The 26,657-nt window shown below is 43.2% G+C and overlaps 1 protein-coding gene across 1 annotated transcript in view; it reads left to right on the top strand.

Annotated features, from left to right (window-relative positions):
• Positions 1-592: 592 nt before the first annotated feature.
• Positions 593-26,657, top strand: part of chd4b (chromodomain helicase DNA binding protein 4b) — a 40,348-nt gene continuing 14,283 nt past the window's right edge. The window contains exons 1-26 of the mRNA XM_080427473.1: positions 593-885; positions 1,384-1,517; positions 5,559-5,810; positions 6,750-6,865; positions 7,069-7,168; positions 7,848-8,058; positions 8,513-8,634; positions 8,836-8,959; positions 9,303-9,475; positions 11,325-11,585; positions 12,462-12,665; positions 13,754-13,965; positions 14,484-14,615; positions 16,232-16,331; positions 16,710-16,901; positions 17,816-18,016; positions 19,417-19,554; positions 19,874-19,995; positions 20,702-20,875; positions 21,314-21,455; positions 21,877-22,126; positions 23,305-23,429; positions 23,817-23,909; positions 24,433-24,577; positions 24,974-25,146; positions 25,739-25,928. Of these exons, the coding sequence (XP_080283599.1) occupies positions 834-885; positions 1,384-1,517; positions 5,559-5,810; positions 6,750-6,865; positions 7,069-7,168; positions 7,848-8,058; positions 8,513-8,634; positions 8,836-8,959; positions 9,303-9,475; positions 11,325-11,585; positions 12,462-12,665; positions 13,754-13,965; positions 14,484-14,615; positions 16,232-16,331; positions 16,710-16,901; positions 17,816-18,016; positions 19,417-19,554; positions 19,874-19,995; positions 20,702-20,875; positions 21,314-21,455; positions 21,877-22,126; positions 23,305-23,429; positions 23,817-23,909; positions 24,433-24,577; positions 24,974-25,146; positions 25,739-25,928 (4,138 nt within the window). The 5' untranslated portion in view covers positions 593-833. The remainder of the gene's footprint in view (positions 886-1,383; positions 1,518-5,558; positions 5,811-6,749; positions 6,866-7,068; positions 7,169-7,847; positions 8,059-8,512; positions 8,635-8,835; positions 8,960-9,302; positions 9,476-11,324; positions 11,586-12,461; positions 12,666-13,753; positions 13,966-14,483; positions 14,616-16,231; positions 16,332-16,709; positions 16,902-17,815; positions 18,017-19,416; positions 19,555-19,873; positions 19,996-20,701; positions 20,876-21,313; positions 21,456-21,876; positions 22,127-23,304; positions 23,430-23,816; positions 23,910-24,432; positions 24,578-24,973; positions 25,147-25,738; positions 25,929-26,657) is intronic.

Below are 26,657 nucleotides of genomic sequence, written 5' to 3' on the forward strand. Positions count from 1 at the left end.
GTGGGAGGGGGGATTATTATGGGATGTCTGCCCCCTTTGTGTGTTTGTGTGAGGATGTTAGCTAAGCTCTGCCTCTGAGGCTGGGGGAGAGAGAGAGAGAAGGGGGACGGAGCAACGTGTTTGGGTCATTTTTTTTTTACCTTGCAGATTATTCAGCCTATGGAATATAATCTCTCTAAATAGTAGCAACAGCTGCATGAACAGGTAACACCACAGTTGTAGCCTATTCTTGCAGAGAGGGGGGGAGAGAGAGAGAGAGAGAGAGACCTCAGGACTGCACACACACTACAGTAAGTTTCAATACTTGTAAGTTTTCCCTATTATATTGTGAGTGTCTGTCAACATGATGGATGGGTGTCCCACTGCCACACTTTTCCTTCAATCAGCAAATGTGAAATCAATAACCATTTATATGTCATTATGTGTAGATAATCCTAACCAACTTGTTTGAGCAGGCAGGTGTCCAATTAGCAAGGCTGAGTTATCTGAATCGGGGAAGGAAATGGAACGAGGATTAATATTAATATTCTCTTCTCTTACAGCCCCCCCCCACACACACGCGCGCACACACACACGCGCGCGCGCGCACACACACACACACACGCACACGCACACACACACACACACACACACACACACACACACACACACACACACACACACACACACACACACACACGCGCGCGCACACCTCCCTCCCTTCCTGGACACCCCCACGTCATTCTCCCTCCTCCCTGCCAGAGAGAGCAAGGTTTAAGAGAGAGAGAGAGAGAGAGGGAGAGAGAGGGGATTAATTCTCTTCGCTGGGATATAGAATCAATCACTAAAAAGAAATGTCGGCCAGCGAGGATGAGGACTTCGGGCCGAGAGACTCACTCCTCCACGGTAAGACAGTATTTTTTAAAATAATAATAATACAAAAAAGGTTACATCTCTTTGACTCATAAGCTCGCCTAAGCTAATGCTAGCCGCCGTCGGCCATGATAGATTAGTTTAGCTATAACTTGGTGTTTATAGTTTGTTTACAGTCATTCCAGCGGGATAACCCGGTGCTGCATGGTGTGGAAACAGTGCGAAGTGTCAAACTTTCAGCAACGTGAACGTTGTAAAGGTTGTTAACAAGTTCGTATCGCGGCCGCTGTTGTGTCATTCACGGTGTATGTGCGTGCGTGCATATGCGTGCGTGAGTGTGTGCGTGCGTGCGTGGTGGTGGATCAGCACGCGCGCACGACCATTTTGCTTGCTAAGTTGTGCGGGTGCACGCACAGCAGATTGTGTACTGTAGTGGGTGGTGGTGGTGCACCGTGTCCAGCAGCGTGCAGCAGGGGGAGTGTCAGAATATATATGTGTTTTTGACAGCAATGAATCTGTATCACTTGACAGATGAGGAGGAGGATGAACCGGAGGATGCTGAGCCTGTGGCCGTGGAGCTGCCCAAGAGCAAGAAGAAGAAGAAGGGGAAGAAGAGCAGCCGGGAGAGCAGGAGCAGCAAGCGACAGAGACCCGTCATCAGAGAGGTAGGGAGAGCTGTCATGTCATCATCGACAGGTTGTGACAAGTAGGGTTGGGGATCCGGAACCAGAGGATCCAACGGTTCCGACACATTTGGAACCGTTTCCGGGAACCGTTTTTTATCACACTTGTCAGAGCTGGACTTCACGTCTGCTATACAAAGTACAATACTAGTGGTTCTCAAACGTTTTTAATTTCAAGGACCACCATGACTCTGAGAGTGTTCAAATGGAACCAAATGGACCCGTAAGTACCGGAACCGGAATCGTTAAAATCCTAAAGGATTCCCAACCCTAGTGACAAGTGATGGGTTTCTGTTTGGTCATCATGGCTCCTGAATGGGTATCAGTAGACAATTTATACTACAGTAGCTCAGAATCTGGGAATTTAGTCGTGCACCCTCCCAGATCTTATAACCACGCCGAACCCATACCTAAACTTACCTATCTACCTCGAACCTAATGCCTAAACACAATGTAAAACTATATATACCGAAACTTAACAATCTCTAACATACACATAGCCTTGGAGACCCAACAGTTTTACATCATTTGATTGATGCTCCTAGGCTAGAGCGAGCCTATGTTCTCACTTTACCAGATTTCAGAGGAAGTGCCGTTTGCTGTTTAAGATCCAATTCTGAGGTGATGGTCTTATATAAATAAATACATATTATCCATGTTGTTTTGAAGTGTGCAGTTGCCCAATTTCCATATAAAATCTTACCGGTACTTTAAATTTGACTGACATCCTCAGCGAGAATATTACTGTGCAAGTGTCCCGTTCCTGATCAACTGCACAACTACACCAGCTATGAGGTTTACATTCAGGTAAACGTCATTGCGTCAATGTCACTGCGCGACAGTTTGTCAGGAGTGATTCCATTCAGAATTGGATTTTAGAAAGAATTCAGTGGAGCGGCACTTCCTCTGAAATCTGCTACTGGAAGAAGAATATAGCTTCATTCCAGGACCCAAAATTAAAATTAAGTTAAGTGTCAAACCTTTTCAAACACCCCTGAGTCTCAGGGGTATCCCTAACAATGCCTTAACACAACCATTTTAACGTTATGCCTGAACTTAGGTCAGGTCTATCTGCTTATGCAGTCCATCGTGGGTTATGATACTGCTATGATACTGCAAGTACAGGAGCCACAACGTTTTGTAATTTGCAGTGCCACGCTACACCTTGTCTTGTCAAAAGCTTGTGTCTTTTCCACTTGCCACTGTTGTGAGTAGTTGACAAATGTGGGACGACTTGAGAAGCTCTTATCATTAGATTTTATGTTCGATCATTCATTGACCATGTAAGTGGATGACAGGAGTAGTGTGGCTTAGGACTGGCTAGTTGCAGGTTATGCATTATACAGTTATTTGTCATATCATTTCAAAAACAATAATTCACATACCCCTTCAATTTAATATAATATTCCTTTTTTGTTTGTTGCTAAATTGGTATTATTTTCTTCATCCATCGTATCCTTTTCTATCATTTCTATGATATCATATTTTATGTGTCATTGTAGCTACAGTACATATGCAGCTTCTGTATTGTTTTCACGCTGGATGATTCATTTCATTCGTGTCATATCACTTTGTTCCATCATGGTTGTATCGGGAAATGGGAGAGAGAGCTATCAGTGTACTAATGCTTGTCAATATGCTAGAGGAAAATGGCCTAAAAAGGCTAAACGAGTGTGGGTGAAAGACTGGCTACCCAGAGACCATAGCTGCAAAAGAGGTCAAGGACTTAAACAATGAGGGTGCTGTCAGCTAGCAAGAAAACCTGAATCATTTGTAAATAATGTCAACTGTGAATACAAAAAAAGAGGCGTCCTAATTAGCTAAAGTTTTGGTAATTAGACCAACGGCCACCGACCTACTCGGGAAAGATGCAAGTTGGAAATGCATGCCCCACCCAGTTATGCAATGTTTCATTTATGCACATATTTGGTGATTTCTGTATCTGTCTGTGTTCCTTTTGTGCCCATACATGGAGCTCTCTGATGACATTAGTATATGGCAGGGGTCGGCAACCTTTCTGACATGAAGTGGCATGTTTTTATTTTCTTGATAGTCAGTGTGGCATATGAACATTAATTTTAATCATGACACCACCTGCAAATAAAATATTTCTATCACATTTTGATTGTCCACATATACATTACATTATTTTATTTTTGATCTTCTTATTTTTAAATATTGTCTTTCACATCAGGACATTGTATTGATCATTAGACTTAGTGATCAATCCCTTTTATGCCCATATATGGAGAGTCCCTTTTATGCCCATATATGGATATCTCTGTATCTGTCAGTCCTTGTCCCTTTTATGCCTGATGGAGATCCCTGATGTCATCAGTAATAGTATATATGGACATGTCCCCTTTTGTGCCCATATATGGAGCTGACTGATTTGTTTGCTGATGCGACACATTGAGGTTAGACAACACACTCCCTATTTGAGCGTAGCTGCATTGGGAACTCCTTATATGGTTCTGGCTGAGTCATGGTGACGTGACGTCAGAGGTCTGCCGGACTAGCCGGCGGGCCGTTCCACAGACACTTACAGTAGGCTGGGGTTGCTATTGGCAATCATGACAATCAATTGGCTCATTTGGGTCACGGCCAGAGCTTGGCCAGAACCTCTTCTGGCGGTTCTAGACAACGGCCTATCGCTGATGCCATGACGACACATTTAGGTTAGACCACACACTCCATATTTGGGCGTAGCTGCATTTAGAACTCTTTATATGGTTACGGCTGAGTCATGGTGACATGAGCGTGACATCAGAGGTCGGGCCGGCGGGCCGTTCCACCGACGCTTAGGCTGGGGTTGCCATGGCCAGAGCCATTTCTGGCGGTTCTGGACAACCGCCTATCCGACCGACTCGACGCCGGACACGGCACTCTCTCGGGTCAACTGTAACTTACGTGGCGAATTTGAAGTCGGTCGGTGGAACGGTCTCAAAATACGTGGATTACAGACGTACATGCGTACATAAGTACGTACAGAGATTCCTTGCATTTATTTTAAGATGAGATATGTTGTTGAGTTAAAATCAACCGCTTGAAGTGATATCAACACTCAATAGTCATTTAGTTTGACATCATAACCTATATCATACCAGCGTTTTGTTGCATGAAACTAGCTTCACAGAGTAGAGATGTTTGCAAGTGTTGTGTTTCAGAGGGCTTTACACTATGCTACTGAACAGTACAACTTGGTTTCAGCTAAGTTTCAAGCAACTAAATTTGCATGGAAGTTTCACTGTGTAAAGCCAACCTAACAAACCCAGACTAGCTACCGTGTCAAATACAGACACAAATCAGTCAGTACATTAAATATAACATCCTAAATAATGTAGGTATGGTTAGTTGGGTAGTATACTCCATATTAATATGTTTTTTACCGGTCAAATGAATCATGATAAGACTGCCCATATGTCCTCATCTACATCCCTTGGAAACTGAAACACCGTAGTAGTCAACCTAGTCAACGGTTGGCTAATAGAATCAAAATCAGAAAAGTAAGCAATCTAAAGTAATAATCCTGATTATTTTGCTCAACATTGGGATCAACCTAACCTGGATTAACCTGGATGATTTAGTGCATTCAATTACTTTATTAATTACTATATTTTGTGGAATATTATCAGTTAAGCTTTGTAAATTTAATAAATAGTTTCACTATTTGGTAATCAGCCAGTGTTCTATAATTATTGGTAGTGCTAATTACTGTATAGTAATAGTTAGTTAGTTAATAAGCAATTATGCAGCCCTAATGTGAAATGATCAACGATCAAAACAATCAACAATGTACCAGGTGCAGACACAGCCAAAGTCGCAATTATGTGGGTTCAGATTTGGTTTGAGTGTCTGTGTCACATATCACCTCGTTTTTTCCCTCTCCCCTCTTCTACCTTTTCTTTGTGATGTGAAATGATCCAGCATTGCCACATTGTCCCTGTGGTATTAATAAAGATTCTATCTTATCTTAACCGCCTTAAAAGCAAACCTTTACTCTTTTGTGCTCCTGTCTTGCAGGAGTTGCCAGTTAGTTCCCCAGAGCCCCTGCAAGGAGTGGCGGGAGCAGGGAGGGATGCAGAGGAGGGAGGGGCGCGGTCGGAGAGTGAAGGAAGCGATTACGCCCCCGGGAGGAAAAAGAAGAAGCGTTCCAGCTCCGCCAAAGACAAGAAGAAGGGAGGGGGGGGAGCAGAAAAAGGAAGTGTGTCAAGCTCAAAGAGCAAACGTAAAGATCCTGAGCCAGAGGAAGATGAGGATGAAGAAGAGAGTCAGGTAAGACTGAAGGATAACTTAACTCTGGATGGACAGAGTAACTCTTTCTTGTGGAAACGGAAGTCTCTGGGTTCTGTAAGACAATGGTTCTCAAAGTGTGCACCGGGATGGGAACCCCCAGGGGTCCTTGTGGTTCCAGTGGTTCCCCAGCAAAATGAGGAACAGTTTTAATCTTTAATTTCACTAATATTTAAACGGCTAGAAGTTTAGCCCAAGGAGAGAATGTATAAGAAGAATGACTATTCAGATAATAGGTTTCTCTCTCTCCACTGTTATCTCCCTCCTACAGTATGTACTTTTGTAGAATTATATATTTAATCTAACAATAAAAATTCTCTTATGGGGTCCCTGTTACATCATCGTTTCAAATGGGGATCAGTGGCCTAATACATAATTTGCGGATCCTTGACAAATGTTTGAGAACCACTGCTTTAAGATCATGGACCACTGTGTGACTTTCATGGCTAAAGCTTTGAGTTGAGTAGAATAAACTATAACACTTTATAATGGCTTAATTTTAGTGTATTGCCCTTTTGTTTTGTAGTAGCATTTCTTTTAAATGTAGATGCAACTGTCTGTAGTTCCTGAAAAAGCCCCAAATTTGTTGAGATGTACAGTATAGCAAGCATAAAGTATACACTGTACTATATACTACATTAGTATTTATATTGTGTTTTCAACATCCTTGTTTGTACATGTTGTTTTATTTTATATAGTTACTTATATATTATTTATGTTTCTTTCCATTATATAATGGACATTTATTTTTGATGGATCCAAATATGGGTTATGACGCTTTAATAAGACCAATGGAACATTGATTGCATTCAGTGCATTGACTGATGTGGGCATTGAGTGATAAATGTCTTAAGCTTTAAAAGTGAAATTCCAGCTAACCTCCACAATGTGTCTTCCCCTTCTTCTGCACCCCACCCTCAGCCTAAAAGCTCCACTCAGCTGTTTGAATCGTGGGGGATGAAGGACATCGACCACGTCTTCACCCAGGAGGACTACAGCTCTCTCACCAACTACAAGGCCTTCAGCCAGTTTGTCAGGTACAGACATGTTCCACTCATGTCGAGGTGTTGCAGCTCCTCCTCGCTGGCTAACATTTGATATTAGCGTGTGTTAACGGTTTATTTTTTTCCAAATACCATCAACTGTTAAATCATTGAGTTTCTCCCTAGACGTCGACCATATTCTTGGCATGTACAAATACGAAAGCCCTCTTATCGTCTTCCCCATGCTATGCTTGTAGGCCACTCATTGCAGCTAAGAACCCCAAGATCGCTGTATCGAAGATGATGACCTTGATGATGGCCAAGTGGAGGGAATTCAGCACCAACAACCCACTTAAGGTATTGTTAAACCTGTAGAATCACTGTTGAGTAGGCAGGCGGTGGTTGTGAGGTCTACTTCCTCTAAATAAAGAGCCTGAGGAGGCTACCCTTAGGCTTAATTTATACTTTGACCCTTTTGACCAAAATTTCGTATTTTAGATTGACAGTTTTTTTCAGTTGGCGGGTTTCATAGAAGGAAAGTTGTGTCTCTGACTTTCACTCTATGAATGTCTCTCTCTGACTCTCTGTGTCTCTGATTCTCTGTGTCTGACTCTGTCTGTCTCCTACTCTCTATCTTTGTCCCTGACTCCCTGTATGTCTCTGACTCTGTCTCTCACTCTTTCTGTGTCTCTGATACTCTCTGCATGTCTGAGTGTCTGCGTGTCACTGACTCTGCGTATCTCTGACTCTGTGTGTCTCTGACTCTGTGTGTCTCTGACTCTGTGTGTCTCTGACTCTCTTTCTGTCTCTTTGTGTGTCTGACTCTCTTTGTGTCTCTGACTGTCCCTGACTATTTGTCTCTCTGCGTGTCTCTGACTCTCTTTGTCTCTCTGACTGTCTCTGACTCTGTGTCTCTGACTTTCTCTATGCATGTCTCTGACTCTCTTTGTGTCTCTGACTCTCTGCGTGTCTCTGACTCTGTGTCTCTGACTTTCTCTATGCATGTCTCTTACTCTCTGAGTGTCTCTCTCTGTAGGGCTGTGCCACTGCCAACGCAGCTTTGGCAGCAGCCAACGTGGCTGCGACTGTAGAAAACATGGTCGGGGCAGGGGCAGAAAGCGAGGCAGAGGCTGCCTCGCCTCCCCCCACCACCTCACCTACACCCCCTCCTGCTGCCCCCGCTGCCCCTCCAGCCCCGGCACCTCCCGCACCCCCACTACGCAAGGCCAAAACCAAAGAGGGCAAAGGTAAATGTTGCACGTTGGATGTTGCACATTGGATGTCAGGAATGGATGAATTAATCAAACAAACAAACACAATATGACTATTCTACATGTCCATATCCCTTTCAGAAGATCTCTTGACATGAGACACTTTTGTATTAAAATGTTTTGTATACATTTTCTTTTTACCGTTATAAAATTTTTATTTCCCATCCTCGAAAGATAAAGCAGGGTGAAGGGAGCATACATACCATGAGGACACAGTTAAAGCACAATGTAAAACGAACAAATGTTAGTTAGGATCCATGTCCAAAAAAAAACTATATAAAAAACTATATTTTATGTTGACCTTAATACAGATACTAGTAAAGAGTCCCTCCATAGTGGTTTGTAGGAATGGCCATTTTACTCTGTGTTTTTTTGTGATGTGGGGATGAATGTTAGTATGAACTCCTATCTTCTGGATGTGTTCACTCAGGTCCCAATGCTCGCAGAAAGTCCAAGCCCAAAAACCCACCACCACCAAAACCCAAAGCCAAGAAGGTGGCTCCGCTCAAGATTAAACTGGGAGGCTTCAACAGCAAGAGGAAGCGTTCTTCTGTGAGAATCTAATTATTTCCCTATTATTAATTCTGTTTTGTTTCAGACAGTTCAGAAACGGGTCTTAAAAGTGAGGTTAGAGTTTAGACAAGAGGATGTATGAGACGTGGTCGTGAACCTTTCAGGCACCTCTATAAAGACGCAAACAAAATACTGAACACCATCAAAGGTTCTCACCATTCTCACCATCCTCTCTGACAGAGTGATGACGAGGAGCCAGATGCAGACAGCGACATTGATGACGGGAGCTTCTCCGTGTCGGACGGCTCCAACCGCAGCAACCGCTCCAAGAAGAAGCCCAAAAGTGCCAAGAAGAAGAAGAAAGGTTGGCATGGAAATAAAAAATAAACAAACTCTGATCGCATATCTGCATGCACATACTAAACATACATATCTGTTATTTGGACTCACATATGATACAAGAGAACATAAGTTTAAAGGGATTATAAATTGGGTAGTTGAGTCTGTAAATCCCAGGGGTCTGGTAACATTTTAGTGGTACAGTTGTGTGTGGGTCTTGCATTTACGAAGGGTCTCTTGACCACTTAAACCGGCTATATACTTGTAGATCTTTTATTTTTGCCGAATATTCACCCCAGAATTGGGACGCTAGGAGGGTTCATGTGGTTGAAATGACTATCCGTGTCATATATGTTTCCTGCGTCCAGTGGAGACGGAAGAGGGCGATGGCTACGAGACGGACCACCAGGACTACTGCGAGGTGTGTCAGCAGGGTGGGGAGATCATTCTGTGTGACACCTGTCCTCGGGCGTACCACATGGTGTGTCTGGACCCTGACATGGAGAAGGCTCCTGAGGGCAAATGGAGCTGCCCGCATTGTGTGAGTACCGGAAACCGAATTATTTATGTTTTATGTTTTGTTGTATGGTGGCGTCGCTTGCCGATAACAAGTTATTTCCAAGGGGAAAATGTGGCATGTTTATCACACACACACACACGCACACACACACGCACACGCACACCCACACCCCCACCCCCACCCCCACACGCACGCACGCACGCACGCACGCACGCACGCACGCACGCACGCACGCACGCACGCACGCACGCACGCACGCACGCACGCACGCACGCACGCACGCACGCACGCACGCACGCACACACACACACACACACACACACACACACACACACACACACACACACACACACACACACACACACACTAATGAAGCCTATTAGTCAAAGCAGGGAAATAGTTGGTCTGCATAAGGTATCTGCTTCTGGGCTATTTGTCAATGAAAGAGCATGACTTATATAATATGACCCCTGCTTGTCGTGGGTCATTATAATAATCTGTATTTATGTGGCGTAATTGATTATCCATGTGAGAGGTTCTCGCTATAATTGGAAGTTAATTAGAGTAGTTAATTTGGGCATTCAACTGTTAAGTTTTGTTTTATCATTTGAATGTGGAAAAAGCTCAAGTCACGGTGCTAACCCAGTGGTATCTCTCAGTAAAGTCTTCAGGCCATGCTGTTATTTTTAGCGGGATGTATTTATTTTTGTTCACTGTCATGATTTCACTGAGCTGTATTTAACATAACATGGAACAAGCATCCTCCTGAGGACAAGTAATAGCTCTCGAGTCATTGACACTGAATACAATTGAGTTGGGTCAAGATGGGTAATAGTGTTTTGTGTTGTGTTCAGAATAAATCATTTTTAGATTAAATGCTCCCCTTTAATTGACCGTCTGAGATGATAATTGGCGTTAACCACTTAAACCATAAACCCTATATACTTAGTTGACTGGAGTCCCCCAGGGCTCTATACTAGGCCCCCTCCTTTATTCTTTGCCGGACATAGTAGCTGATATACAAGCCCAGAACGCATCGCAATGCAACGTGACACGTGATCTTGTAGATCTGCGATTTTCACAGAATGTTCGCCCCCAGATTAGGGACTCAAGGATATACAGTATGTGGTTAATTGTAAATTTGACCTTTTTTTGTGGGGGGGGGGGGTATTCTACATGTGCCCTCTTTAGCTCTTTGTCCTTCACTGCTATACCCTGCCACCCCCCCACCCCCTCCCCGAAGCCCCCATTCCCGACTCATGTTCCAGTCTCCCATTCCTAACCACACGCCTTGCTCTCTCCCCCCATCTCCCCCCACCCCCCATTTCCTCTCCTCTGCCCTCCCCTGAACACCCATTCCATTTCTGCGGTACGTGCACGCCCATGCATGCATGCGCGCACACGTGCACGCGTGCCTGCTCTGTTCCCCTCCCCCCCTCCCCGGTGCTTTTGAAACCTCCTCGCACCGACAGCTCCCCCTCCCTCCCCCTCTCTCTCTCGCGCGCGCTCCGTTCCGCATACCTTCCCTGTCTGTGTGCACCCCACTCCCCCCCCCCCACCCACCCCCCGGCTCCACACACACACACACAACGCCCTCTCTCCTTGTTTCAATTGCTATGACTGTCGGCATGTCTGTTAAACGGGTCCAAACATTGCTAGAGCAGTATGGGAAATGACCAAACTAGGTTGATTTGCAGATTATTGTTTGAATTAAAAATGACTGACAGTTTTGTAGATGTGATCTACATTACTGTCTACAGTGAGGTCTTTTTAAAAAGCCACAAGAGTATTTTAGCTCCCTCTGTCTGTCTTTCTCTCTCTCTCTCTCTTTTCCCGTCTCTGTCTTACATGCTATACCTTCCTCCTCCAGGAGAAGGAAGGCATCCAGTGGGAAGCCAGAGACGAACTGCCGTCCGAAGGCGAGGCCGAGGCCGAGGATGAGGACGAGAGGCGAGGCGAGGAGGCCGGCGTGGAAGAAGAGGATGATCACCACATCGAGTTCTGCCGGGTGTGCAAGGACGGAGGGGAACTGCTGTGTTGTGACACCTGCCCCTCCTCCTACCATATCCACTGCCTCAACCCCCCCCTACCCGAAATCCCCAACGGAGAGTGGATCTGCCCCCGCTGCACGGTGAGAGATGTGCACTGGGGCGTGCAAGACTCTAGCGTGCGGCTGTGCTCATGTGGGTGTGTGTGTGTGTGTGTGTGTGTGTGTGGTGGGTGGGTGCCAGTGTTCGTTTGTGCGTGAGCTTGAATGTGCAGTATCTTAATGTGTTTGCCTTTGAGCCTGTGTGCGAGTGTGGGGGCTGCGTATTTGCACGTCTCTGTTTGTGCGCATGAGTGCTCGTGTGTGTGTGCGCGTGTGTGAGCCTTGTATGCCTGTGCGTGTTGGAGAGTGCATGTGGCTTGCAGATTTTCATCTCACGCACGTTCGTGCAGAAGATAAAGAAAAAAAGACAGAGCCTTTCCCTGTGTGTGTGTGGGTGGGAAAACCTGCATGATTTAAGATAAACCGTGCCATCTGTACACTATACATTGAGCTCCTTATTTCCCAATCTGCTGATAATGCCACTGCATTGTATATGTTTACGCAGTCAGTGTCATGTCCTGTGTTTACCCTTCAGAACACTGACGCACATTCCCAGCAGCATTGGTTGATATGGCATGAACAGCCAATGATTTTTTAAATCTGACACCTTAAATTGATTTTCAAAGTGAGATGAAAAAACAACAAAACACAGCAGATCAAATGTATTCTCATTGTGTTCAGTATTTAGAAGATAAACTAGGTAAAGATAAGATACCTTATTGATCCCTGTAGGAAAGAAATTATAACACCGGCAGTGAAGAATAAGATACAACTACAGTAAGAATACAATTGAAGATCAAAATACGACATAAAACAGCAACGATAAAGATCAATTATACAAAAGCTCTATAGAAATCTCTGGCATGTGTTCTCAGTCTGATAATACACTCATCCTGCCTGCCCTTCTTGGCCTTGCAGTGCCCGGGGATGAAGGGCAAAGTTCAGAAGGTTCTGACGTGGCGATGGGGGGAACCTCCGGGCTCTACGCCCGTTCCCCGGCCCGCAGACCTACCGGCCGATGCCCCAGACCCCCCACCTTTGGTAGGACGCAGGGAGAGGGAGTTCTTCGTCAAGTGGTGCAACCTGTCCTACTGGCATTGCTCCTGGGTGCAGGAGCTACAGGTAACACACACACACACAAATTATTTTCTTTAAGCATTTACTATAGAATTAGATTTTTCTTTTTATAAATTGGTTTACACTGTGTGTTGGAATTTTATGAAACTCTTGGGGCATTTTACAATATTTGGATGACACTTAATATGAAGCCCAGCCGTTTACCCTGAAAGTGTTTAATGACAAGACATAAACGTGAAATAAAAGGAAACGATTTGATCAGAAACTAATGAATAAAACCTCTTTGAATCCAGGGGGATATTACGGCTCATTGCCCCTATACAGTATATTGGCGCTGCCAGGAGTAAACCTTTACTAACGAAATCCATTACTTTTAAGGAAATGGGGGGGAAAACCCTGTAGTCCAATTGATCTATGTACTGCAGTTATTATTTAGTCACAAGCTGTGTTTTTGTTGTTGTTGTTTTTTTATTTGTTTTGGGGCTTTTTTATGCCTTTATTGATAGGATAGTAGGTTGACAGGAAATGGGGAGTGACATGAAGCAAAGGCCGTCAGGGCCCGAACCCGTGACTCGCTGTCAGGCTACTTTGGAGCCTAGGTGCCTGGACCGCTACGCCAGCGGTCCGGGCCATCACAAGCTGTTTTTAATAGTTTTCATCCTACTATTAAATAAAGAAACCACTGTCTGGAACTGCATTTTCTCCTCAGTGGGTTGACCAATTGATCAGAACTTGCACATGTGCATTTACCATTGGCATATGAAGAGAGTGACGAAGCAAATTTTTCGCTTTTCCAAAATGCAAGCTGTTTTATTTGCATTTTTGTGAATGGTCCACGCACCTTATGGGATCTGTAGTCATGGTTGCAGTCCCATAGCCTGGATGGGCGGTGGGTGGAAATGACGGGTATGGACTAGTTAGTTAGTTTGTCATTAACTCATTATAGGCGCAAATTGTCAAACATAGCGAAAATAGCAGATGCAAGGTCTACAGTATATTAACAACTATGCATTGGGAACTAATTTATGAAAAAATATGACAAGATAAATATTCCACCCAGCAGCGACACTATACAGTATATCAGATGTTGGGATTGAGATTAAAATGATGCTGACCGTTCTCTCCTGCCCCAGCTGGAGCTGAACTGCCAGGTGATGTTCAGGAACTACCAGAGGAAGACGGACATGGACGAGCCCCCGCTGGTGGACTTTGGTGGGGAGGGTGACGTCAATAAGAGCACCAAGAGGAAGAACAAAGACCCACTGTACGTCCACATGGAGGCCGAGTTCTACCGCTACGGAGTCAAGATGGAGTGGCTGATGATTCACCGCATCCTAAACCACAGGTGACACGCGCGCACACACACACACACACACACACACACACACACACACACACACACAGTGTGTCTGGCACAATGCACAACTATTGTGTGCCCCCTATTTTAGCTGAGCAACTCGGCAAGAAATCTGAGGGATTTCATTCCAAGCCAGTAGGCGTACATGTAGGTTAAACCCTGTATAACCCTGTATACTTAGTTGACCGGAGTCCCCCAGGGGTCTATACTAGGCCCCCTCCTGTTTTCACTCTACAATAAATATCTGCGGTGAATGTTGGCCCCCAGAATAGATTAGAGACATAAGGGTTCATGAGGTTAGAATAATCACGGTGTTAACCACTACACTATCTCTGTAGACGGTTTTTATATTTATCTTTCTAGACTACAATTTGGACTGTTTGCACACTAACACTACTTTATTCTAGGGAAATCTCTGTGGTGCAGGTTAATGAACAGAGCCACTGGATGAGAACAGTCTAATAAGCTCTGTCTAGGTTGTAATTAAACCCATGTTGTTCTATCAGCATTGATAAGAAGAGCAACGTGCACTACCTGATCAAGTGGAGGGACCTTCAATACGACCAGGCCTCCTGGGAGGGTGAAGACATGGATATCCCTGAGTATGATACCCTCAAACAGACCTACTGGAATCACAGGTACATGCATTCCAAGTACAATGATAAACACTTCTGTATCACAAGTAATCCTGTATTTTCACTATTCATATTCTTAGAATTAAATAAAACTGAAATGTAAATGTTATTCTATGGCCATTGTTTTGTTGCTATGAACAGCAACATACGTATATATATGATCAGATGCCAAACTACAATACAAAAATGCTATAGATCCAAAACCAATAGACCAATTATTTGTTTACCAACATTGAGACTGAACACACAGGTGATTGTTTCATGCAATCATTTCCCAACATAGGGTGCGTTTGGAAATACAGCAATGAGCGCACTGGCCAATACAAACTAATAGGAGAGTGCGCTCAGGTGCGCAATTTCCGAACGCACCCTCGGTGCTGGACCTGCGCGCGCAATACTGGTTCTTATCGCTTGCAACCAGTGTGACGTCGTCTGTTAAGGGGTCTATAATGATAATTGTTACGACCACCTGTCTAGGGTAGGGGAGGTGACATAATAATGGAGGACAAAGTCACTTAAAAAATGAATTGATTTTATTTTCCTTTTTTTGTGCAGAGATTTCAAACTCTTTTTGTATAAGTGCAGAAACTGCAGGGTGCCGGTTTACAGTTGCAAAAACTTCTACCTAATAAAAAAAATTACCCCCTAACCTAAACCTAACCAAAGAATAATATACAATTGCTAAACGTACTTACCTAACTAAAGAATAAACAGGGTAAGGAAACAACAAGAAACAAATAAGGAAGTGGTTAAACCAAATAAAAAGACCAAACACCCCTACAAGGCGAGTGAACAGATGAATACAATAATGAATGAAAAGGTGCAAATATATACAGAATAACTCTCAACTCAATAATACGGGTCAGAAAACAACAGGTTTAACTATAAGGTAACTGAAAATCAAACAAAGTAACTAAATGAGTCAAAGGTAACGGAAGGTCAAACAAAGTAACTGAAGGACAACGGAGCAAACAGGCTACATGGGTTCGGGGAGACAGAGGGATCGAATCTCTGCTTGCTCTTTCAAATGAGAGCGACCAGTCCCCATGGCTGGTCAGGACAGAATGAGCTTTTGTAGGTGAGCTCCAGAGAACAGCCAACCCTGGCTGGGGCGGAGACAGAGGGGCGACGAATAGAAGCAGGGGACAGGGCCAGAGGCTGGACCTGTCAATCTGGACAACCTGAATGCAATCAGCCACTTCACACTCACACCAGCAATCAGCGCCACACCCAGTCGCACAGGATTCACACCAGTCAAGCAACAATATAACACAGGCCACAAATAATACCACAATATTCCAAAACATCATAATTATACCAAAATAAACCAAATACAAATATATCATAATAAATACAAATACGGCTGGCCGTAACAATAATGAATAATCACAATATGCTATTAGTTGAACTGGATAGCAGTGCAAAACTATTGTATGTTCTGTATGTGTGTCATTCTGTCTGCAAATATGTCCACCAGAGGGTGCTGAAAACGGCAAAACAAACTCAGGCAGGCTGAAACACCGCTATGTGGCTCAGCTACACACACCTCTAGTTTGCTTTATTATTATTAATGCATTGCCCACATCTTTTTTTTGTCAACCTCTCTTTTCCTCTGTCAGAGAGATGATGATGGGTGAGGAGGGCAGACCCGGCAAGAAGCTAAAGAAGCTGGTCAAAGACAAGAAGCTGGAGAAACCCCCGGCCAACCCAATAACTGATGTAAGACTACATCTGAAACAGTCCTGCTGCTGCACTAAATGCTAGAGACCAAACATTCTCCACACTAGCAAAAATCACAAATTGGATGGAATCCAGATGCGATCCTGGCTTCAAGGGTTAGGGTTCATGCAATTATTATTCCTCCCTCTATGTGACAGCTTGTCACATAGAGGGAGGAATAATTATTGCAATATACTGTATATAGACAGACATAACATCAGGGCTTTAAATCCAGCTAGCGCCCTGCGTCGCGCATCCTCCTCTCTCTCTCTCTACGTCCTATCTGCCTCTCTTAACTGTCAACATAAAACGGACATAGCTTTAAGAATAGTGTTTTATACATACAGTAAAACTACATGTTTTTCTCTTCTTTTCCAGCCCACCATCAAGTTTGACCGTCAGCCTGACTACCTGGAAACCACAGGGGGGACCCTGCATCCGTACCAGCTGGAGGGTCTCAACTGGCTGAGGTTCTCCTGGGCCCAGGCCACAGACACCATCCTGGCAGACGAGATGGGTCTGGGGAAGACGGTGCAGACTGCTGTCTTTCTCTACTCACTGTATAAGGAGGTATGGAGCTGCGGGGGTTGTCAATGTGTATGCAGTGGGTTCGCTGGATTCCTGCCACTGGAGCAGTACTTCTCAGCCCTTTTCATTTCAAGGACCCCTAGTTTGATATAATAATAATAATTTGTATATAATAATATGAACTAGAAAGTACTGTTCCTGAAGAAACAGTGTGGGATGAATGTTGATAGTATCACACTAGAAAGTACTGTTCCTGATTAATTCTGTCTTACCTATTTATATTACATAATGTGATGTCACGTGAAGCTTGATCAATCCAAAAACGGGCGGAATAATAATAATGATAACTAGTGAAGATAACATTAGTGTGATCGCTAAAGCGATCCCGCAATGATCGCTAAAGCGATCCCACAACTAGTGAAGATAACATTAGTGTGATCGCTAAAGCGATCCCACAATAATGGAACATTTACCATTCAAGTATCCCATTATTTATTATTCGGTGTATTGGTTAAACATAACAATAATCAATACTAGAATAACTGGAAATTGACACATTTTGTATAATTTATTGTTGTTTATTTCCCATTTATCAAGATTAAAGCAAATGTTCCTCCAATCCATAAGAAACAACAGCACTGCAGAAAAAAGTATCATGTTGCTTATACAGTAGTTGTATCTGTTTTGTAACTACTCAAGCCCTTGTCATACGATGTAGTCTGGCAGGGAAATGAGCTGATCTACATGGTTCGATGTGTTGTGAGCTTGTAGATCAGCTAGTGTAAAGAAAGATTGTACTTATAATTTCTTTATTAAGGGTTACAATGACATGACTAAAATAGGAGGCCATGGGGTGAAAGTGGGTAAACGACAACGATTCAGACTATCTATCTATCTCTATGTAGAACTTCCTCTGCATCACACCTAACACTGTGTGTCCTCTGACCCTGCTTCAGGGTCACTCCAAGGGTCCGTTCCTGGTGAGCGCTCCCCTGTCCACCATCATCAACTGGGAGAGAGAGTTTGAGTTGTGGGCCCCCGAGTTGTACGTGGTGACTTATGTGGGGGACAAGGACAGCAGGGCGGTGATCAGAGAGAATGAGTTCTCCTTCGAGTGCAACGCTATCCGCGGAGGGAAAAAGGCCTCCAAGATGAAGGTAACCCCAGGATCACACTGAGGGTCTTTACACACCTGGGGCGTGACAAATAAATGATAAACAAGTATTTTGCATCAAAATTATATTTGTGTTGTTGATGCCTCATTCATACTGGTTGGTGCCTTTATTTGCGGTGATAAATCGACATTGTTCTGAATACAAATGTTGCTTATAGCTCTGTAATACTTTATGTCATGTACATATGACACAAACAACAAAAAGAAAAAATATATTTACGGCTGAATTAATCACATGACGAAACGCCCCTGGTGTGTACTGTGTAAGGACCTTTATTCTGTAATGCATTTATGTTGTTGTAAATTTAAAGGGTTAGTTCAGATTTTTTTTGTATTTTCTGTAGGAAATACTTACCATTAATGTAGTGGTTGCAAAGGTATTAATAGATTACCTGAGTCCCGTGGTCAGAGTTATGGTCTGTTTCTGATAAATATGAATGTAGTTCCGGTAGATCAGTAGATTTGGTGGGGGCCGCTCAATAAAAATAAATTAATTAAAAAAACTAACGTCATTTGTATTGTTGACCTATTTCTACCATATAGAGCAGGTTTCGTTCAATTTCGACCCCTCTGTCGCATGGTACTATTTTTTGTGTCATATATTTTGTGCGTGAGTAGGCTGCCGCGGCGCAGTGATTCTGGACACAAACATTAGTACCATGTGACAGAGGGGTCGAAATTGAACGAAACCTGCTCTATATGGTAGAAATAGGTCAACAATACAAATGACGCTAGTTTTTTTAATTAATGTATTTTTAATGAGCGGCCCCCACCAAATCTACTGATCTACCGGAACTACTTCATATTTATCAGAAACGGACCATAACTCTGACCACGGGACTCGGGCAATCAATTAATACCTTTGCAACCACTACATTAATGGTAAGTATTTCGTACAGAAAATACTCAAAAAATCTGAACTAACCCTTTAATGTATACAGTCATCATTATTCAGTATAGCTATATTCAACTAAACTGAAATTTTGAAGGAAACTGTTACATTTATATCGTACACTCATATTAAAGCTGCAATCCGTAAGTTTCATGTCCTTCCCAGAATTCGAACCCAGCTCCCCAGTGCAAATGTTTACTGTTGAACTATCCATTTGAGTTTCATGCAATACCTCTTGTCAACCAGCAGTGGTCCTACCTGACCACATGAGTTACATTTCTTAATAGAAGAGCAGTTAGAAGAGTGTTAGTTATATTATTAACATATTGTACAATACAGATTGGTCAAAATCATGTTTTATAGGCTTCATACGTTTGTACGAGAATAGGGACTCATGAGGTTAATTATGCAGTTGTGCTGTGATGCTGAATGCTTCCCTGTCAGCCAGGTTATGACCAAAACTTGACTCCCTCTTTCTTTGGACTTTACAGAAAGACTGTCAAGTCAAGTTTCACGTCCTGCTGACCTCCTACGAGCTGATAACCATAGACCAAGCTGTGTTGGGCTCCATCGACTGGGCCTGTCTGGTTGTAGACGAGGCTCACAGACTCAAGAACAACCAGTCCAAGGTGTGAAACACACGCATGCACGCACACACACACACACACACACACACACACACACACACACACACACACACACACACACACACACACACACACACACACACACACACACCATTTAACCCTGACGTTCCTGTTTCGGCATGTCATTATAGGCAGACCTTTTGAAAAGGAACATTTTGGGGGTGGGGGGAATTATTAGTAGAAATTATGTCGTTTTATTGATCAGAGATTAATTTTTCTGAGAATTAAACCACACTTTGGATGTGTGAACTTAATCTTTAACATCTGTCTGTCTCTTGTCTCTCTTTCCATTTGTGGTCAGTTCTTCCGTATATTGAACAACTACCCCCTGCAGCACAAACTGCTGTTGACAGGAACACCTCTACAGAACAACCTGGAAGAACTTTTCCACCTGCTCAACTTCCTCTCTCCAGTGAGATTCAAGTCAGTAATGCTCTACTTTCCCTGCCTGTTCACATCACACATGCTTGCATTACTAACTCCTTTTTATAAAGGAATCATTCAACCAAAAATGACAATTCTCTCAATGTCTATTCTCTCTCATGACATTTGAAACCTGTTTGTCAGAGTTCCAAAAAGTGCAAATGAAGACTTCTGAAATGAAATAATGGCACTATGAGTAGAAAAGACCTACATTTATATTATTTAGTGTAAATAATGTATTTATGTTTATCAATGGAACATAGATACCAGCGCAGATCCGTGCGCAGTAGTCAACTTTCGATAGGGCTCATGTGTGATTTATCACACAGGTGTGTTTCAACTGGCATGAGAGTGAGTAGATAATGGCAGATTTCTTATGTTTTGGTGAACTATTCATTTAATGCTTAGACTTAGATGTGATATGAAATTTCAGTGCTATTTTCCTATACAGTATGCTATACAAATAAAGTCTCGACATTCAGTTTAACATGATTATGCGATTTTTTTAAACAATCACACGTTTGTCCATGACCTCTTGTACACCTACCCGAAATTGTCGCCCGACGGTGTGTAATTAAAAAAATTAGAATCCAGTTAGTTTTTCAGACCAATAAAAAAAACCTGCATCGGTCTCTGTGTGCAAGGGCCTTTAGTCGTGTGCCCCTGCCCGTGCCTAGTTTTCATTATTTCCCCTATCTGTCTGCAGTAACCTGGAGGGTTTCCTGGAGGAGTTTGCAGACATCGCTAAAGAGGACCAGATCAAGAAGCTCCATGACATGCTGGGACCTCACATGCTGAGAAGACTGAAGGCCGACGTTTTCAAACACATGCCCACCAAGACTGAGCTCATCGTCCGAGTGGAACTCAGCCCCATGCAGAAGTGAGTTCATTACGAGGGAAAGGGGTTTAGCAGGGTTCTCAAACATTTTAATTTGAGAGGGTCCATTTGGTTCCATTCTTATTCTCTCAGAGTTACAGACCTGTAAGGGTCAATTTAGAACCTCCCACAAGGAACCCTGAGGGTCCCTGGACCCCACTTTGAGAACCACTGTTTGAAAAGTGCTTTAGTGAATACAAGAAACGTAAATGCTGTTGTAATGGTCATTGTTTATTGCTTTTTTCAGATCAGGATCCTCTAAATGTAATTGCTAAATCTTTTTAAGTGTCAGCGAGGCACTCTCCTCTGTACTTTATTTACTGAAACAGATGATAAGAAAGCTGTATATAAGAGATTGACAGAAAGGGGACAGGAGAGAAGGGATGTCGTTTTCTCCCTCACATTTGTTGACATTTTTCTCTCTTGATTGTTGTGACCCAGGAAATATTACAAATTCATTTTGACACGTAACTTTGAGGCCTTGAACACCCGTGGAGGAGGAAACCAGGTGTCTCTTCTCAACGTGGTGATGGACCTCAAAAAGTGTTGCAATCACCCCTACCTCTTTCCTGGAGCTGCACTGGTATGACCCACACCCATCACCAGCCATAATAGCTATCTTATGGACATTCCTTATTGTTAATATGAGTAATTTGGTGATGGCCTTGTAACTATCACATCACCCTTAATCACAGTAACGACTGCCTTCTTGCATATTATTCCTTTACTGGGTTCTGTGTAAGACATTTATAGCATTTCTGGGGAGCAAATTTAGTTCCATTTCATAAAATGTGGGGGGCACGTATTATAAAGTTGTTACTTATACTTATTAAAAAATATGAAAAACATGTATTTATATTTTTCTTTATTACCAAGAGGAGCTGCCTGATGATAATTTGTGTGCGGAAAAAATCAGGCTCTGTGTGGCAGGGACTTAATTGTGTTAAACTAAATGTTAAAACGTAAACGTTGAATCCCGTACAAACACTTGTTCCTGTGTGCAGGAGGCAGCAAAAATCCCCAACGGCATGTACGAGGGCAATGCCCTGACCAAGGCGTCAGGGAAACTGACGCTGCTTCAGAAGATGATGAGGAAGCTGAAGGATGGAGGACACAGGGTGCTGGTCTTCTCCCAGATGACAAAGATGTTGGACCTGCTGGAGGACTTCCTGGAGAACGAGGGATACAAGTATGAGAGGATTGACGGAGGAGTGACCGGAGCCATGAGGCAGGAGGCCATCGACCGCTTTAACGGTAAGACGTGATGGACGGAAGTTGTCAAAATATTGTCCAATTTTTGGGGGATTTTGAGCAAGTGATTATTTTATGTGTGGCATTCCGTTTTTTTACAGCATGGCTCTGCAGGAGTCTAGCCTATAAGACATTCAGTCTGTCTGTCAGCTAATTTCCCAAACCACTGGAACGAGTGCCAAATTTCTTGTAGACACTGCCAGTAGGCCACAGAAGTTCCTCCACTTTTCACATATGTTTTACTTTTTGAAATATTTCACTTTAATTTCATAATAGATTTTCAAGGGGGCTCTGATCCGTCTACAACCTTGTACCTCGCGGCCAACCTTGTACAACCACAGGTTGCACAAGGTTACAAATCCGAGTAACCTACAAGTCTTAGATCCACATTAAAGGAGAGATCCGGACATTTTAAGTGTTATCTTTGATGTGTCGCTAATCACTCACCATCATTGAAATGGACGTTGAGTTATTCCAGAGAGTCCCGTATCATGCAGTCTGGCGACCCCCTCCGTGGCATAATGGGAGCCCGTGTAAGAGTGAAATTCGTCTATTATAACCGATGCAAAGTTATTTTTTTCTCTACTACTGCTCATTGTGGAGTCTCATGATACTCAAACATGCACTGAAAGTCGTGCACGAGTTATCATTCGTGCAGAACTAGACGACGCTGGTTGCTTACTTCTTCCACAGAACCTGGCGTCTGTGGAAGAAGTAAGCAACCAGCATCATCTCGTTCTGCATGAACGATAGCTCGTTCGCGACATTCAGTGCACGTTTGAGTATCATGAGACTCCACAATGAGCAGTAGTAGAGAAAATACTAACTTTGCATCGGTTATAATAGACGATTTTCACTCTTACACGGGCTCCCATTATGCCAACGGAGGGGGTCGACATATTGCACGACACGGGACTCTCTGAAATAACTCAACGTCCCTTTCAATGATGGTGAGTGATTAGCGACACATCAAAGATAACACTTAAAATGGGCGGATCTCTCCTTTAAAGCCTCCATGTGGATCCCGAGTTCCACTTGATTAGATTTTTTTTTCAATGGATGCAATCTCACGGATAACTTTGAAAAATGATCACCTGTTTGCCTCCTCTCTCGACTGTAATTTTCAAGTAAAGCATTATTTCTTTCTCCCCTCTGTGTTCTCTCCCCTCCCCAACACACAGCCCCTGGTGCTCCTCAGTTCGCCTTTCTCCTCTCCACCAGGGCCGGCGGTCTGGGCATCAACCTGGCTACCGCTGACACTGTCGTCATCTATGACTCTGACTGGAACCCTCACAATGACATCCAGGTACACAGCCGGACAGACTGACCAAGAAGAGCCAACACATTGCATTTTATAGGCTGAGGGACACATCCCAGTTTTAAGAAGACGTTTAAGAAATGAGCAAATGACATGTAGAGATGAACGACGGATGCTTTCTCTCTGAGTGTTAATAAATGAATGGGACTTAAACTGTAAAGAAATAATCATGTTACTGAGTATAGCTTAGTGGTAAGGTGAAATTATGCTAGTGTTGTTGTAATGTACACTGTTCATTTGATATAATCATGTAGACTTGATATCACTGTCATGTCATGTCAGAATGTGCACATGTCACTACCAGCTGATAGCCAACATGTGACACTGTTACAGGCTGATAAAGTCTCTCTCTCTCTCTGTTTTTCTCTCTCTCAGGCATTCAGCAGGGCCCACCGTATTGGACAGAACAAGAAGGTGATGATCTATCGCTTTGTCACCAAGGCCTCTGTAGAGGAGAGGATCACCCAGGTGAGTGAAACAAACTGACTGAAAGACACATGGAATTATCTCTGCTTTTTCTCTCTTCCATGTCGAGTTCCTTAATTCCAAACTGGTCATTTAACCACATGAACCCTACAGTCCGTAATTCTGGAGCTAACGTTCTGTGGAAATAATCGATCTATAAGTTCATTTGCGTCACGCTGTGAGAGATTTGGTGTAGAGGGGAAGAAGGAGTGGACATGGTATACAGCCCTGGGAGACTCTGCTCAATGAAGTATATAGGGTTTAAATGGTTAATGTGTGCTGGAATTTGTGAGTACATGTTCCTTGATGGATCAAAACTCCCTCATTGGGCCAATAAACACTACTGGTCTTCTATGTAAGGCTTTATGCAATAATAAAATGTGCATATTAATGAAATCAAAATTCAGATTTCATTTGCTTTTTGATTATTTTTGTGTTGTAAAATTGCCCAATACTTAACTGTACTGTGTAGACACACATTACTGAAGGGTTATCTGTGGCACAAACGATCCCTCTCCTCCCTCAGGTTGCTAAGAAGAAGATGATGCTGACCCACCTGGTGGTCAGACCTGGTCTGGGCTCTAAGACCGGCTCCATGTCCAAACAGGAGCTGGACGACATCCTCAAGTTTGGCACAGAGGAACTCTTCAAGGATGAGCTGGGACTCATGGGTGAGTCCACTTATTATCAACAGCAAGGCTGTGTTCTTGTTCAGTCAGAGGGCCCCTGAATTAAATGTTGGACAGAATCCTCAGTGTAGAAATTAAGTTTTATATAATTATTTAGTTTATTTAGTAATCAGACACAGAATAAAAGCACATGTATAAAATATAAAATGCGGTGATTAATAAAAAACATTAAGGGGATCAAATAATACATAATAATATTTTAAATGATGGAAAGGCCTTTTCGATAAAAGTAACTTTTAAGAAGGGATTTGTCTTTGTCTTCAGCCCCAGAAACAGCCAGCTGCTTCCTACCTTAGTACCTCAGGCTGCACACAGGCTCGTAAGGGGTTAATAACCTTTTTTTAATATCCATGTCCTGTTCACATGTCTGTCTGTCAGGAGACAGCAAGGAGGATGACAACAGTGTGATCCACTATGATGACAAGGCCGTCGACCGTCTTCTGGACAGAAACCAGAGAGAAGTCACCGACGACACAGAGATACAGAGCATGAACGAGTACCTCAGTTCCTTCAAAGTAGCACAATATGTGGTCAAGGACGAGGAGGAGGAGGTATGTGTGTGTGTGTGTGTGTGTGTGTGTGTGTGTGTGTGTGTGTGTGTGTGTGTGTGTGTGTGAGCAAATGTTTCTTATAAGAGTGTGTGTGTATATACGTGTGTGTGTACTGTATATGCCATTCATTAATCGCTTCATATTTATTTGTACCTTTGTTTACATTTTATCCAATGTGATTGAAATGCATTTCATCGTAAAATATTTGTCTCAATGTTTGCTAAAAAAACTGGGTGGTTAATAAGTCATGGACATTTGAATTTCGTTCATAAAATCTAACTAATTCTCCAGGAACTATTTCGGTTAGACTTTTCAAATCAATCCATGCTTTAAAGTGCATTAAAACTCATTGGCTTCCTTGGAGACCAAACAAACCATGGTATGCTTTGTAAAATGGCCAGATAAAGTATATGGTGAGGCATAGTCAATAATAAGCTAAACATTCCAGACCACCAGTATGGTCATTTAAGCAGTCTCATCTCCATTCAAGTTAAAAGTACATTTTTCAAATGTACACCCAGGTTCTGGGTATGCGCTGCATTTCTAATGAGAAATTATCCACATCTGTGTTGCGTGGCATGATCTTCTCCAGGAGGAGGAGGTGACGCGGGAGGTGATAAAGCAGGAGGAGAGCGTGGACCCAGACTACTGGGAGAAGCTACTGCGGCATCACTACGAGCAGCAACAAGAGGACCTTGCCCGCAACCTGGGCAAGGGCAAAAGAACCCGCAAGCCTGTCAACTACAACGACGGCTCCCAGGAGGACCGAGGTATAAGACGGGGTACAGAACAAACGCTCATCACGAACCTACACTTAACCTGTGCTCTACATCAGTGGTTCTCAAACTTTTTTAATTTCAAGGACCCCCATAACTCTGAGAGTGTACAAGAGTGTACATTTGTACACTCTCAGAGTTACAGACCGGTAAGGGCCCATTTGGACCCCCCCAAGGAACCCTGACGGTCCCTGGACCTCACTTTGAGAACCACTACATCCCTGCTGATGGTCTGTGCTGGAATGGAGCTCGAGTGTGTGTGGGTGTGTGGGTGTGTGTGTGTTTATGTGTGTTGTACTGTGGTGGGTTAATTAGTACCTGAGTACCTTCTTTTATTAAATGTACAGCTGGTCATGGCCAGGTGTACTTTGTGTAAAAATGCAGTGTAGTTATGCCTTTAATGATTGTTCCCTTTACGAAATATTTCACGCGGATGCATGTTAAAATGCTCTGTTAAATTTTTTAAAGCAAATAATAAAATTGACTCTTGACAGGCAACAGTTGAGTGCTTAAATTGCTTCATCATAAATTATCCTTATATCTGGTTAGGCGTGACAATGGTAAATCTTGCGCTTGTAGAGAAATTGTCTTGGTACTTCTGGAGTGGCACAATTACTGTATGTTAATTTTAACGTAATAGTGCAGTACCCCTTATTTGTGGGCGACTGCTGTCATTCACGGGCGACAATGTCATCGATGTGATGCCAGTCAGCTAAAAACATCATGAACATGGCA

This window comes from Gymnoscopelus braueri, assembly GCF_963280865.1.
Source record: "Gymnoscopelus braueri genome assembly, chromosome: 4".
Lineage (NCBI taxonomy): Eukaryota > Metazoa > Chordata > Actinopteri > Myctophiformes > Myctophidae > Gymnoscopelus > Gymnoscopelus braueri.